The sequence below is a fragment of the Pezoporus occidentalis genome, unplaced genomic scaffold (genome assembly GCF_034315485.1).
Source record: "Pezoporus occidentalis ecotype Australia unplaced genomic scaffold, CSIRO_AGI_Poc_V1 ctg133, whole genome shotgun sequence".
NCBI lineage: Eukaryota > Metazoa > Chordata > Aves > Psittaciformes > Psittacidae > Pezoporus > Pezoporus occidentalis.
Window position 1 is genome coordinate 741,774 of NW_026913136.1, and position 16,425 is coordinate 758,198.

Genomic DNA, 16,425 nt, shown 5'->3' on the forward strand with positions numbered 1-16,425 from the left:
GATTTTTTTTCTTAATATCTAAATCAAAATACAGATAATTTTGTTTCATTGGCTAAAAGGGGCACAAAGAACAAAAGGTAGTGAAAAGCCTTATCTCAGTCAGTAGATTCAATGTGTGGGATTTAGTAAAAATAGAGTATATTTTAACTGTGCAAAAAGACATTGCTTGACAGTCACTTTATATAATAATTTCAGTTAAAAATAATGAGCTTTGAAAAATACACTCGTAAATTTAAACAAGCAAATCTTGCAACAGCATTTAAGTGGGTTTGTGTAATATAGAAGAGATTTTGGAATTTCAGGCAGGAATGCTTTGCCAATCTTACTTACAAAGTTGTGGAAATACATATTATTCCTACCTTTGTTTAGAATTGATGGACATGAAGTTGTGAGACAGCAGATCTTCCTCCTCTTGGAATGTAATTTTTCTAGGTCTTTATTCTGTGAATGGCCCGAAATAAAAAGCAAAATCACAAAGCTGGGACTTTTTCATTATGACACTCCCACCACAATACTCCAAAGTTATCCAGTTTGAATTGAAACAACAAAAATTAGTTCAAATACTACACAATATTCTAATTATTTTTAATTTGAAAATCAGTCTAACAAAACCAGCCAGCAAAGAGCACAAATTTCTGCCTTTCTCACCAAATGTAGAATAAATAATGAACTGTTACAGGTAAATCATAACCCTTCCCAAAGAATCCCAGAGGAAAATGAAGTGTCTATTAATGACTAGATTAGAGGCTGAAGAAGAATGCTCCTTGCAATATGTAAAAAGAAAATGACCACAGCATGGCTTTCTCCAAAATCAAAGTACCCTGGGTTTTAAATGCTCAGTGTATTTTAAAACACTTTTGCTCTGGAATTCTGCACCATTTATCCAAATTTCAAAATCTTCAGTTTGCAATCTCCATGTGATATCATGCAAAAGATTTCTAGAAATATTCATAATTAAAACAGCTGTTTCAAATTTAAAAGATTAAACAGGAATAGATTATCTATTAAATTTACTGACATTGTAGGACAGCATAGCTATGAATTCTAGATTTGTACAATCACCACCCAATCTGAAGGACAGGGAAATAGGTTATGCTAGAAAAAAAGAAAAGAAATGTAAGTTCCAACTTTTCAGACTAAAACCTAAGCAAAGGAAAACAAAGGAGGTCAAGTTCTTGTAGGTCTGTCCCCTTTGAGTGGTCTCATAATTATTGTTTTCCATGTCTCAAAGACCACAATGGAAAACAGTACTAAGATCCTATCAGTATGACCAGAGGATCCTACAAACACCAAAGATATGTAACTGGATGACAGATACTAGTCTGAAATGGTGACTGTGGGTTACAGAGAACAGCACTCTGAATGGATGACAAACAAATGATCCATGCCTGCAGCAGAAGGACAGAGATCTCCACTTTAGGCCACAGCTCTGATAAATATATGTGAGAGTGCCAATAACTGTCCTGATACTGCACAGGGTATTAATATAATTAAACCATGTGCAGCAAAACTGAGAAAGTCTTCATGTCATAATTATCTCATCTCCAACCCCAGCCATAGCTCAGGACTTTGGAGATTTCTCTAGCATCCCATTGTATGAGAATACCGTGACCCAGTTCAAGTGCCCTTAAATCTTCAGGAGGGATTTAAGATTCCTGCTAAAACTGGTGTCCCCGGTTGTTGATACTAAGCCTGTTTGCAATGCTATCCTCTGTGGTCACAAACTGTATTTTCAGTTACTTTTCCTGCAACAGGGGACTTCTACTGAAGTGTATTTACCCGATTAGGGCTCTTGGGAATAGTTCCTGTTTATGCTCCAAGTCCATCAGGCTGTCACATATGTCAGAATGTACCAGAAAATATCTGTGGTTTTTTTCCAATAGGAGCAGAGGGTAAATGGGCAAATAAGAAACACACTGCCTATGTCTACACTACTAAGCCAGAGAGACCAGCACCTCTTGGATTCCCTGCCTTGTATATCCTCACACAGGAGCAGCAGGAGATAACAAGAGTAGCACACATTGTCAGATTTTCACATATATCATATGCATCTGCTCATACTGTGTATTCTATACCAACAGATGGTTGCAGAATTTCCCTTTTTTCACCTTTTGTGCCAGAAAAATAGATCTTTTGATAGAAACACACAATCAATAATATATAACAAGATGATAGTCTATATTTGCTTCAAAATTTTGGAGAATAAGAAAGTATGTTTTCAAACTCTTTATTATATGACCATACATAGCACAATTTCAAACTAGTTTTCTAACAGCATGAAGTTGTCCAGCGTTTCAGTATTCTGTTTCTTGAACTAAGAAACAACAATATCTTTTTCTGTTTTAAATTCCATGAAGTGATTTATTTGGACAAATGCAGGAGGGAAAAAATATTAGAAACTGTTCAAAAGTCCAAAAATTAGTCATCTGTTACAGATTGCATGGAGGATCTAAAGACCTGGGAAACAACCAGCTGGCTCTTTTCTGTGAAAAAACAGCATATAGATGTTAAGAATGAGGCAAGGGGTTCAAATCCCAGACAATGAATGTAAATAGGTTAAGAAAAAGCTAAAAGCATAGTTTTCTCTAGGTAGAATTTCTTGGACAGTGATAGAGCCAAAAGCATCTTTCTAAGACTCAGACAACAATTTCTGCACACACCAGATGAACTGAGAGGTGTTCACGCTTGATTCATCAGCACAACATTTTGCTAGAGGGGAGATAGGGATATTACTTGTTATGGGTTAGGTCACCCTGCTCTGTACGGTTTTTCTGATTGAGAGAGAGTTTAATGGTATGTCTGCAGCATTCTTTGGACTGAGAGGCAGCCGGATGTAGAGTAACTAAGTTACTGTAAGTCTGGACAACTTATAGCAACTTTACATTTTTTAATGAGCTTTTGCACATCTTACACTCCCTCCACTGTAGATGCTATTATTCCACATTTACAGTATTCTAAATTCTAATGAAACTACCCATTGAGTATCTAGAAACAGATTTTTTCAGTTTACAACAGTCAAATTAATTAAAAGGGGAACAGCAGTGACAATACTACAAAAATGCACGAGAGAACAAACCAAGTTCTATTATATACCTTTTTATTATACAGGTGGGGTTTGCCTTCTAAACAAACGATGTTGCAGGGCTTTTGACTATCTTGTGTTTGCTTTTTTTGATGTTGTTTATTTCTGTCTGGCAGCGGATCAATGTTTCGTACTATGTTCGCAATCACCATTTCCAAACTTTCAGAAGTTGGTATTTCAGGGTCACTAAAACAGCACATTTAGGAAAACAAAACAAAATAAAGTTAAACCTTACAAGTTCCAAACAGCCAGTGCTTGAGCACAGAGAACATAACACATGCAAGAAAGTAGAGAAACTAACACAAAAAAAAGCCAGTACTGAGTTGACTTATTCAACAGATGTTTACAAATATGATAAAGAAGAAATCTGGGAAATTATTTTATCAAATTTTACTATGTCAAATGGAATCTCACTCTACAATGCCCTGAGGTGTGAGACTTCAACGGCTTCTTAAAGGACAGCTTTTGTTACAGTCTACAAAAGTCACACACATGAAAAACTACTTGTTAGTACTTCCAGTCTGTGAATGGCTCACAAAGACATACTGTTTTTATACTTATTTTCATTTTCACATTTGATAACAAAACAAACAAATGCACAGTACTTTACATTCAATTATATTTTGTTTTAATTGAACTTTATTTGTAGTGTTGACTGAGACAAACTCAGAAATCACACTTCAGTGAAATATCTGCCAAGTACACCTTTGGAGTGCTTTGAAATTCTGTAATGTTGGTAGTCCTTCTACTGAAACTGCCTCCCATGCACAGAAACTGGACCTGAAACTTCCACTCTTCTTCAAATTTTTCCTTAAACTTTCACTCAATATGCTCTTAATTTCATAGAATCCCACTGCCTTGCCCCAGGTTATCATTTGTTTTCTGATATTCATTGAAGTCCATTTTAAAACATGAAGTCTTGGATATAATGTTTTTCTATACTACCAGCGGCTATTAAACATCATTTGTGCAAATGGATTTGTGAAGGAATCTTCTGATAGAAGGTTATTTTGATTTGTTACTTCTTAAACCAAGGCATTTAAAAAGGCACAGTTGAGTTCCAATTAAGTTGCACCATCATAAAAATGAAAGGTTTAGATATGGTGGTTACTTAACTAGAAAAGAGGCCTTAAATTGAAGAGTTCATGCAGAAACATCTTTATAATTTTCAAAACCTGTCCTGACACACTGGTATGTCTGATTAACTGAAAAGAAATCAGTGTAACAGTTTGAAGGTGCTGGAGTAGCAGAGATACTACAAACTGCGTACATATTTTCCTGCTTTCAAGGAATGTTCTATTTAGAAAATTGAAGGCCTGAATCTAGAAACTCAAAGGCAGTAATTACTGATAAAGAACAGTATTTATTAATAAATAGAAGAGGGAAGTAAATGAAAGTATCTCACTAACTTGTTGAGAATGACACCTTGAAACATAACCTTCAAAAATGTTCACTATCCTATGACATGAAGTCCCTAACCTGATACCTGCAGAATTACTGAAAGCAGTATTTACGGATAGCCATGAAAACCAATGCCATACAATTACTTTTCACTTCGCTCAAACTCAAACTGCAGTAACAATTTGCTTGCTGAATTTTATTCTTAAAAAGCAAAACACAGTAAATTAAATAAAAAGCTCACTGACTGCAGCAGAAAAACACGTATGTTTTCTGTAAAATCAGATCTGCAATATGAAATTAAACAGAAAAACAAGATTCACATTAATGATAGCAACTGACAAATTACACTGTTCTTAATTCGTTTTCTCTCTCAAGATCCTGTGTTTAGGAGACCCCTATCTTGCATGGGGAGAAGCTGTGTAAGATATCTACAGCCAGCATGAAGCCTAAGAAGATGATATTGTCTTCTTTGCTCTTTTTTTACCTTCTCTTTATTTTGGGTAAAAAAGGCTGGAGGAATTTCTTTGCATGTCTCTTAGGACAAAGTATTGAAATTCAGGGTGTGATACCCATTCACCCAGTGGCTTACTGCTTCCTCCACAAGTATGTGTGAACAAATCGAAGCAGAGGCAAAAAATTCAAAATGCTTATGAAGCTTGCCACTGCAATTTTCTAAGGGACTTGTGACTTACGACTGGGACTCTATGCAGTAACAATTACCTTTAAAGAACTGATTTTTAACCATCATTCAATTAAAGTTAGTACAATGACTGTGCATAAAACATACATGAAATAATTAGTGTGGATGGTTCTTAATTTAAAGGATGTTAAACAGCTTGTAGACATCTGCTAGCAAGCTGAAATGGGTCATTCAAAATTTATCTAACTAAATTAAGGGGAAAAAATGTTTCTCCTCCCGGGTTGGCATGTCACAAGATAACTAAACCGACTTAGTAGGCTTGCCTGGGAATCCTTAGCTGTCAGTGGTGAATATGCAAAGGGCCAGCAAATTAAATCAACCTGCCAAACTGTCAATTTCAAGCCTCATGACTGCATGAAAATAGCATCACTGGAAGAAATCAAGCATTGCCTTCTTTTGGGTTTCCTGGCACCTACTCAAATACTCATGCAGTTGTGGCTAATTTTGCATGCAAATTTCAGTCAATAAGCTCAGAACAAGACCTCCCAAGATATTTCAAAGGATCTGACAGTATTTTTTTTGAATACCAAATCAACAGTAGTTGAAATTCAATCTCCATTTGCTAGTGCTTTACATATGCACAGTGTCCCCTCTACAGGGCTAAGTTAATGAGAGCTGTACCTGCTTTCACTCACATCCTCCCAGCTGTCCTTACTGAAGTTCTCAAATACATTACTCATAACCTTGATGGACTGTTTGAGAAAAGCTCCATGATGTCCCAAAGAGCTCTTTTTCTTGGCTGTTTTTAATTTAACCTTGGCGTCTGTTATCTTGCAATTACATTGCCCAAAGGTTGCCACTGCTTTGGCTTCATCCAGTAAATACTTCAGCTCCTGTACTTGACTCAGCAAATCTTCATTTTCATTTCTCAACCTGCTAGCTTCTGCCACTTGCCCCTTCAAAGAGGCAATTTCTTTTTCCTGTGCATCAATCACTAACTGAAGTTCTGCTTTGTCTTTTCTTATTTTACAAATCCTCTTAAATAGTGTTTCCAGCTCATTTTCTCTCGTGTCTGCATCTTCCTTTTGCACTTTTAAAGATGCTTCCAAATAATTTTTCTCCTTCAATAAGTCTTCATTTACTTCTTTCTGTTTCTTTAATTCCCCTTCAGTAGCTTTGAATCTTCTTTCTAGTTGTTGTACCTAACAAAAGCAATGATAGCATTCAGAATATTTCATCCTATCCAGCAGAAAAAAAAGTGTTTCAAATATATTTATTATATGACAATAATATTACATTAAGCATGAGGACAAAAGCGATCTGTAGTCTCTAATTTAAAAATAATTCTAACGTAGTGCAGATGAAAGCATTTTAGTTGCAATAATACAGCTGTTGAACAAAGGGCAGATGGTAAAAGAAGTTAAAATTCCAGGCAAAGTGACACAGAAGTTTAAGTATGCTAATGAACCTTTCTGATGCATCTTGAGCTCATTACTGATTTGGTTATACATACTAATTGAATTTTAAAAAACATTTTCAGAAGGAAAACTATTTTCAAATACAGACAATTTTGCACTAGCTATCTAAATCCCTGCCTTGGCAGGGGGGTTGGATTAGATGATTTCCAGAGTATTTTCCAATTCTAACAGTTCTCTGATTCTGTATAAATCAACAAGTTCTTTCAAGTGCTGTAAATACACAAATGAAATATTATTTTGATCTTCCAAAGAAACCCAAACAAATCTTAGCAAAAAATATCAGAAGCTCATCACCTAAAAAATATGAAGGCTGAAATGCATTTTCTACTCACAGAAAGGGAAAATCTATCCTATTTCAATGAAGCCACTTTACAAGCTTCTTATACATAGTTTCAAAGAAGTGTATTCAACCTATACATATGATATATATGCTTTGTAACAGCTTTTGAGGTTTACATATATTCAAGGCCACTAACAATAAACTGATTTTCAGTGTTCATCTGGAATATTTGCTTACAGTTACAACCAAACCCCACAATTTCCAGAAATAAGGGGCAATTTTAATTATAGCAGATACTAAACCAAACTTCTAGTCTTTGAGATTTCTCCAGAAGCTTGCAAATTGCATCCTGGGTAGTAAAGAGTATTTTTCAAGGCGGTATGGTAGAACACACATGGCCAACTTCAACCTTTTGCACTCACTAGCACTTAAAGTCATGTACGACAGCCGGAAGGAAACAAACAATGAATAGTTTCTACACCTATCCCTGAGGTACCATCATAACTCTGTATATCCATAGAGATAAAAATTATGGAGTACCTGGCAAATAAAATTATAGTTCTGAAATGTAGATGATAAGCAAGCATAAACTAGGTGACATTTCAGATGGTAGCATTCCTATTATTTCAATTACTCACTCAACCTTAAGATAAATGAATGTGAGCACTTCCTATTCTGTGTGTTATTATTTGAACATGATGTTTGTCATTCAGTAATAACGAGATGACAGCCTTCATTGCCTGACCATATGGTAAGTGTTACAAGTATATGCAATCACATCATCTGCTGTAAATTACCACACTTCCTACAAGTTAATTCACAAATAAAAAATAAATAGACTATACCTGAACTGACATTCAAAGTTATAGATTTCTGTTTATTCAATTTAAGCATGCTTTTAAAGATTTATAAGTAATTAAATAAATATTGTTTTGCAAAATGACAAACAAAAGGCATGATACTGCTTGAAGGATGTCTTTTCTTTGCAGCAAACAAAACATATGGTAAAATACAAGGGAGCCCTCTTAAGTGAACACCTGTTAACATACTAAACTACTTGTGTATATTACAAATATAAATACAAATAGCAACTAGTTAAGAACATCTTGTTTCTCTATGAGGTAAAACATGTAGAATGTTGAGCAGTAAAGATTAAATACTCATCATATTTCCTAAGCCAAAGAATACTAAATGCATACAGTATTATCTAGTGAAAAGAGTGATAAACCCACATATGTAGAAAATATTTGCATATGCAGTGTTGTGCTAAAATTTAAATATAACAAAAGCTGGATTTATCACTATTATGCATCAATTTCGTTCTGTACCAAGAGCTCTATGGAGATAAACACCTGATAACGTATAAAGTTATATACTCAGCAAAAGAAATGAACTTTAAAGTGGTAAAATGCTAAGCATATGTTACCTCCAATTTAGAAAATTTATTACTTTTTAACATTACACCTCTAAACATTCTTTTCATTTTCTCTGACATTAACCATGTTTATCTTACATGGTAAGTTCACAGTGAGTTCATTAGAATCCACTTTTGACACAATTTTGGAAATTCATATTTTTTTGAATTAGGAAAGGAAATTATGACCTAAATTAACGAGTACTGACTTTTACATATATGATTCTTATATTAGAATCTAGATCTGTTTTCTGGGGTTGGTGTCTTACCTTCTGTAACATTTGATGTGAAACTTCTTTCATATTCTTCTTTGCAGTACTGTTCTTGACCTCATCATCTTCACTAAGTTTGAAAAGTGGCTCTACAAGAAAGTAATAATAATTGTCTATCGGAAAATACGTAATTGTGACACCTAATATTTCACTAAAAAATACCTAGAGATTTTAAGGAAATGCATTCTTTACTTCCGCAATTATTTATAATGTCGTCTATTTTCTTGGCAGTTAGTCTTTGGTCAGTTTCTGAAAAGTGACCTCTTTTCAAAGTGTTCTGTCACATAATTATAAATCTTTGTAGCATCACAGTATGTTTTTTTACAGAGTACAAGCTTTTCAAAGGTACAATAGATCTGCAGGTTAAAAATGCTGTACTTTCATTCCAATTTTTATCCCTTTATAGACTATTCTCTCTATGCCTTAAAAGCAGAATTCATTGCCTTTTTATCTACACAGTCACTACCAGTTCTGTTCTCTAGGTCTTGTCCCCTGCTAGGAGGATCAGAGTGATTGGTGAACAAAGCAAATAGTAACAGAATTAGGACGGATGAAAACTTTAAATCCCCTTTTTTTGTTAAGTGAAAGATCATGTACTTTACCAGACGAATCACACAAATCCTTCTATTTTAATACTGTGAATTCATAACAATTAGAAATTGATACAGCTAATGAGAGAGAGACTGACTCTGACATATTGCTCTCGGAGACAGCCAATAAGTTACAATTCAATCTATTAAAACAGAAGAATGCTAAGGAAAAGTTTAGAAGTACAAACAGGTATAGTAAATCAAAATAAAATGCATTCTGTTTAGATCTGCACCAAGAGCTCAACTCTTGTAAATTGCCCACTGCTCACAGAAATGAGCAATTACACACCTCAGGACTTTTTCTTGGAATATGAAATAACATGTTAAAGAACAAAAAATTCCTCCAACACTGTAAACCCACAATATTCACATTTCTTTTCTTACCCTTCTTGCCTCAATTAACATAAAGAATTAATCATAGTAGACAAATATCTGTGCTACTTGGTGGAGGGCTGCTTTAGAAGTATCATTTCAAACTACAAGCAGACACTGCAGGTCACTTAAAAACTTTTGATTTATAAACAAAACAAGTGTAGAAGAAAACCGTGTTACTCTCTGTAGATTCACAATCCTCTTGATATAAACAGTGACTAACAAGTTTGTTAGAGTGAATTAGACCTTTCTTTTGTCTTTGGAACATGTCATGGCCAATTAATACTTCTGTATTCATGAAATAAATAGAACACTATTCTAAAGATAATAAAAGCTGAAAAAGGTAAAACTATGCATCTGGGGAATATGTACCTTTACCTTGATATTAATATGGTAGTTCCCATGCTATTTCAGACTATAGTCCCCCAGCACAGTGGTACTGCATACATTTACAACATTCTTTAAGAAACACACAAAGATAATATGACATGCTTTTCATCTTTTTCTAAATATTCACTCATTTGAATGTCTGCTATAACTTTTATATCAGCATTTACTGCACCTCACTGAAAAGAAAAAAGATTTCCCATATTCCAAGTAACTGATCAAAGCACACAAGGTGTTATGTTTATTATGTGGATATACCAAAATACGATTTAATACGCTATAAATAAACATGTGCTGAAAATAAAGAAAACTACTGTAAAATAGATACAAAAGACAGTACATGTTCAGTATTATCACAGAAATCACAAGCAACATAAATGAAAGAAAATCCAAAGGTCACTGATGAATAACCCTTTCTTCTGAGCAGAAAACAGATGGCCTGTTCAGTCCCCTTTTCTCCTCCTCCCTTCTAATTGGTATATAATTGTTCACAGGAATTGGTTAAGGAGGCAATAAAACACCATTGTCTATAACTGTCTGTCTGTCTAGGACAGCAGAAAGATTCATCATATTACTCAGGAAGATGTATGTTTTACCCATCTACACTCTACTGCAGGAAGAAATCCTAAGTTTTCCCTCAAGGAATAGATCCAAAAGTCGTAAATGCCACTATCTTCAGTCATCAAGTCTTACAGAAGTATACTTAGGTCCCACTGGGAAAACATAGTTAACTGCCAGATTTAGAATGTAACACTTAATTCCTAATTAACAGTCACCAAATCTGATGATAATGGTGCCAAAATAGCCCTTGAACTATGATATTACAGTTCACGATTAATATTTGCAGAAAGCCTTCTTACACAGAGAAAAAAACATCAGTTGTAAAAAGCAACCCCAGAGCTATGCATTAGTTGCTCATAGAGTACCTACATGAACCACCAAAAGAATGCCATTTTTGCCTCCGGTATGTACCAGGTGAAGGATTCCCTGACAGACAGAAGATGCCATAGCGCAGAAAGCCACAGTGTTACTGAGTTTTTGCTCCCAAAGTTGTGCTAATTCTAAAACAGCCAGCGGGAAAATCCAGGGTGAAGACCATTAAGAAGAGAATGCCATTCTCACACACAGGCTGGGAAATTGGTAGATTCGTAAGTCGTATAATGAAAGAAGTCTTCAAACTGCCTCCATGAAGAAATAGGGGGCCAACAGTTAGGTTTCATCTAAGGCAGCACTTGCTTTTCTGGATTGGATTAGATGGATCCACTTTCCTGCTTTTGGAGAAAATGGCATGAGTTCCTGACAACACATTCTTTACATTCACACATAAATAATGACATGGATAGCATGAATATAGAATTTGGATTTGATAACTACTAGAAAATAATTATTTGATTGCTTGGGCAACTGAAGTAGAATGGAAAGAAACTGGGAATGGCAGAAGCAGAATTTTCTCTTCCTCTGACCTTCATCTTTGACCAGCATGGTTTGAAAAATGATACAGAAGAACAACAAAGCTAACCAGTACTTCCTCCTGACAAACACTACTGATATCTAATCAAGCAAGAGGATAGAGCCTATCTTTTTTCATAGAGGGAAGCTAAGCCACTTTTTTTCAGAATTTATCCCTTGATGTCAGAATGCCTAATGAACAGACACCTGCTTAGGTGAAAGTGAATTCCAACATCATTGATAAGCTGAGTAAATTCATGTCAGGTTTACTTTTAGAAAAGAAAACATAGTAACACTGTGAACAAAATGTACTTAGACCCTATCAAGTTTGAACCTCAGCAAATTACAAATAACAGAACTGACTTTTATTTGGGAAAAAGAAGGCATTTAATACTCATCTTAGGGCAGAGGATATACACACTTTCTTAGCACATGAGCAAGGATTGCTCACATGTGCTCATTTACGCTCAAATATGATCATTCAGCTTCAGTTGTTATGGTGCAGTCTTCTAGAAAATGGCAACCAATTGATAAAAGTGTCCACTACATGGCAATATTTGAAGATTTGCAAGGGCAACAACAAAGAAATTACTTTTTATAGCTTAGGTGAGCAAGTATTTTTTACACTTCAATTGGCAAAAGTTTGGAAAATAGCTGGAATCAGCTCAGTCTCGTGCTAATGAAAGTGTTACTTAATACTTACCTTTGGACTTGATTTTGAATCTTACAAAAAATTCCTATCCATCTAAACGATTCTTATAACAACAAATACTGGAAAAGGCAAATAAAATTTGCCTAACACATTTCACTACAAGTTTAACCCTTTTTCTCAGTCCCAGTATAGCAACAACTAATCATCACTGGCAATGATCAGAGGGCTGGAGAGCCTCTCCTTTGAAGACAGGCTGAGAGAGTTGGGCATGTTCAGTGTGGAGAAGAGAATGCTCCAGTGAGGCCTTAGGGCAGCTTCCACTGGGGGGGCTTCCCAAAGGGGCCCAGAAGAACTCTGGAGAGGGACATCTGACAAAGGCCTGTAGTCACAGGACAAGGGGGGATGGTTTTAAACTGACAAGAGGGTAGGTTTAGATTAGAAGTTAGGAAGAAATTCTTCACTATGAGGGTGGTGAGACATTGGAACAGGTGCCTAGAGAAGCTGTGGATGGTCTATCCCTGGCAGTGTTCAAGGCCAGTTTAGACGTGACTTCGAGCAACTTGGTCTAGTGGAAGGTGTCCCTGTCTGTGGCATGGGGGTTGGAACCAGATGATCTTTAAGCTCCCTTCCAACCCAAACTGTTCTGTGATTCTATGATCATATCAATAACCAATCTAGAAGTGTGTATCTACCCACGAGCTTTTGAAGGAGGACATGCTTTAATCTGAAAAGATAATGAAAAAAGAAGGAATAAAAGACTAATTGTTAAAGCACTAAACATGTCAAGAACGTGCAGTTTCAGGGATCTGACTGCTTTTTGGAAATGTGGTTACTGCTTAGCACGCCCTCAACACCTCACCGGTGGTTACCTTTCCACTTATGTCTGTGCGAAGACTGACTAAATTGGCAAAAGCAAAGAAATGATTTTTAAAGTCAGTATTTGAAACCTTCACTAGGTTTCTATCTGAAGCTGTGAATGTAACACATAAAAAGTAATATGAAAGAAAACAGTGACTTTCAGTTTTCAGCAACTGGGTATTTCCACTAAGTTTTATAGATAACTATAAACCAAACTCAAAATAAAGGGAAAAAAACCCCACGCATTTTCATTCAAGTGGCCAATATTATCACATCCCTCCCCGCCAAAGCAAAGCAAAGCAAAACCAAACCAAACCAAATCCCAGTAGAAAACTGGGGTAAACAATGGTAAGATTTTATTGCCAAGAACATTCAAAGTACTTCTTCCAGTTTTCTACTCCCTTCCTTTATACCATATTGTGCATAAAGAATTCACCACAGATGTGACACACAGCTGGACTGTAACTATGCATTCTTGAATACTTCTCCCATACCATTCAGGAACAGCAAATAATACACAGAATCAGAGAAGTGATGGAGAGGCAGTGGTAATATACTGCCTATCTGACTGACGAAGACCCATCTACATAGAACCACCAACTATTGTAAAGATATAAAAGAAGATATTGATGAACGAGTCTTATAACAGTTCCATCATTTTGATTCACTTTCAAATTCACATAATTTTTGAGACAAGTATGAAAAGAGAAGACTGAATGAGCATGAAATTTCTGTATCACTGAATATCAATACTTCTGTATCACTGAATTTCAGTACTTCAAAAACCATTTCAGATTCTGAAGAAATCTTCATGAACAAGATTTAGATTTTATATATATATATCTATAAACACATACATAGATCCTTTAAACATAATTAATTTTATATATAGTATATATAAACAAGTTGCAAACATGTATTACGTGCTAAGTTGTTATTGATTTAATAGGCATGTGGGGAACTTTAGGTTAATAATACTTTGAAATAAGAACATACATGGCCTTATGCATACAAAACACACATTCAAGAGAAAGATATTTCTAACAGGCTACATACACAAATATGATAGTCTACATATTTTTTATCGTAAACATATTTAAACTCCTGTATTGTGAACTTACCCACAGATTGGTGTACTTTCATCTGGTCCAATTCTTTTTCAAGATTCAGTCTACAAAACAGGAAATAAAAAACTAAGAACTACATAACAATCACAAAGACACCACTAAAACCATTAAAAAAAATCAATCAAAACCATATCAATATATTAGTGAGGAAAAAGTTGTTAAGACCCAGGAATTGGCTCTAACTTGATGTTACTTGGCATACTTTAAACATAAGCAGGTGTATTATTGGTTGGAACCTACACTGAGAATTTTCAGCGAGTCTCTTTTAGGTAAGGAAATGCCTGAGATGAAAAGGAAACCAGTAGGAGGTGGATTCCTGTTGAGAGGGGAATAAGTACTCAGTCTCAGGCGAAACTACCAGCCAACCTTGTGCAGATGTATCATACCATTCTTCTTTTTTTCTGCGAGTGTCTGAGAAACTTACTAAGAAAATCTCTCCTCCCCTTTTCCAGCCCTGATCAACTACTATAATACCACTACAGTTTATTCTGTAATATCAATCAGCTAAGGTCTGTACACCAAAATACCTGAATTACTGTTTTGCATTTTATTAAAATTACATACAAATAAAAGCTGCCAGGATATCAGTGATAGAGATTCAAAGTCAAATTGGGAGATGCTAGAATTAAAGACATTAATTTAAATGGTTCATTTATGTTTTCTGACAATCTTTAATTATATAGTTGCACTCTATTTTAGAAATAAGATATGCACTGATTTCAGCCTAGGATCCAATAGCACCTAGAACAGAGGACAGGCATTTGATATGCAGACTTTGCTTAAAATATAACCTCATATTCTATAAAAATACACATTATTCTAGCTCTGTTCTGAAGGTTGCATTGCTAATTTCCTCACAGCTATTTCTGCTGTACTCTACATAGCAGCACCTAACTGCTTTACAAGAAATTTATGTTTTACAGATTCCCTCTGAGCTAAGGTACAAATAATATCTGCTAACTTAAGAAAGTGTTTAAAAATAAAATGTATTTTAAAACACATTATATGTTTAATGCATCTCTGACTCAGCTGTAACACATCAACTACAAAGAAAATGAGAAACATGGAAAGTAACTTTCTTTGCATGACACATAAGACTCCAGGATCACTCAGCTGCCTTCACAGGTTGACTTTCATTGACCTTCTTTCATCCTCCATGTTCAGTCATCATCAATTTCTGTAACACAGCCTAGAGCGGCCTTTACCTCCACACCGTTTTAACTCCTCATAGCACGTTCACCTTTTCCACCAAACAGCAAAATCCTTCCTTGAAAAAACATTCTCTGTTTATGTAACTAAAGACTATTCAACATTACATGCTTATTGAACCTTTATCTTCTGAATATGTTATTTGCCAACTTCAAAAACATTTGAATAATCATACTGCCTCCCTACACACAAAGTGACAAGCATACAATGATAATTGTACAAGATTTTGAAGAGAGTTAACTTTTATATAAAGAGTTTTTTAGGGTGATGAAAGACGTGTAGAAGTAAATAAATTATAGGAAATAGTAAAGGGGTAGGTTTATAGTCTGAACATCCGAAGCACTTCCAAATAAATTGTGAAATGGTCTCCAACTGAAGTTATGCTGTATCTAAGCTGGAAATATTTCAGCAAAGCCTAACAAGAAATTATAATGTGTAATACAAGATCCAACCCATACTAGTCAATGACTGGCTTACATGAATGCTAGAAATGCCCCACTGGGTTAGATCCATGCTGGGTTCATCACCAGTGCTGTCTCCACCAGAGGCAAAAGCAGATGCTACTCAGAACAGAGTGCAAGCCCAACAGTTGACACTGACTGATCCAAATTTCCCATTTTGAAAGTGGCATGTAAGCACTGCTCCTTGTTTCCTCGGCTTTAACTGGTTCCCTTTTGCTAAAACGACCTTTCCTCCAATCCCGTAGGAATTTAGAATCTTTCATGTGGAGCCTTGTAAAAGGCAATTGGGAAATACAGATCAGGTTACTGTTACCACTTAGTTAATGTCACCCTTCTGCAATTTCATCAGGCTAATGACGCACGATTTCCTTTTACAGGAGCATTAGTGCCGCTTTCCCAACAAAACTGTGTTGATCCATGCTCAGTGCATTTTTTTGTGTGTGTGTTTTCTTTTTTTTCTCTCTTCCTCCTTTTCCTGATGACAAACTTCCCAAGAATGGGAAGATATTAACAACTTATCTACTTGACATTATAACTGCTGTACACTTATTTCAAACAGATCAAACATCTTTGATGTATCTGCTATAAAGAATAAATGAGTTGTTGGCATCTTCTTAACCATCTTCACCATGATGCAAAGACTGATGCAAAGATTCACTGAGCTGTTCTTGTAAACCTGGTATACCTTTTTACACTGTTACCATTCAGCAAAACTACAAATTTCCTAACTAGCTTCCTTTTCACTTAAGTTAA

At 35.3% G+C, this 16,425-nt stretch overlaps 1 protein-coding gene across 1 annotated transcript in view; it reads right to left on the minus strand.

Annotated features, from left to right (window-relative positions):
• Window positions 1–16,425, minus strand: part of CNTLN (centlein) — a 188,197-nt gene that overhangs the window by 55,833 nt on the left and 115,939 nt on the right. The window contains exons 13-17 of the mRNA XM_062608993.1: window positions 13,997–14,046; window positions 8,565–8,656; window positions 5,805–6,325; window positions 3,093–3,268; window positions 360–452 (exon numbers count right to left, since the gene is read on the minus strand). Coding sequence (XP_062464977.1) covers window positions 360–452; window positions 3,093–3,268; window positions 5,805–6,325; window positions 8,565–8,656; window positions 13,997–14,046 — 932 coding nt within the window. The remainder of the gene's footprint in view (window positions 1–359; window positions 453–3,092; window positions 3,269–5,804; window positions 6,326–8,564; window positions 8,657–13,996; window positions 14,047–16,425) is intronic.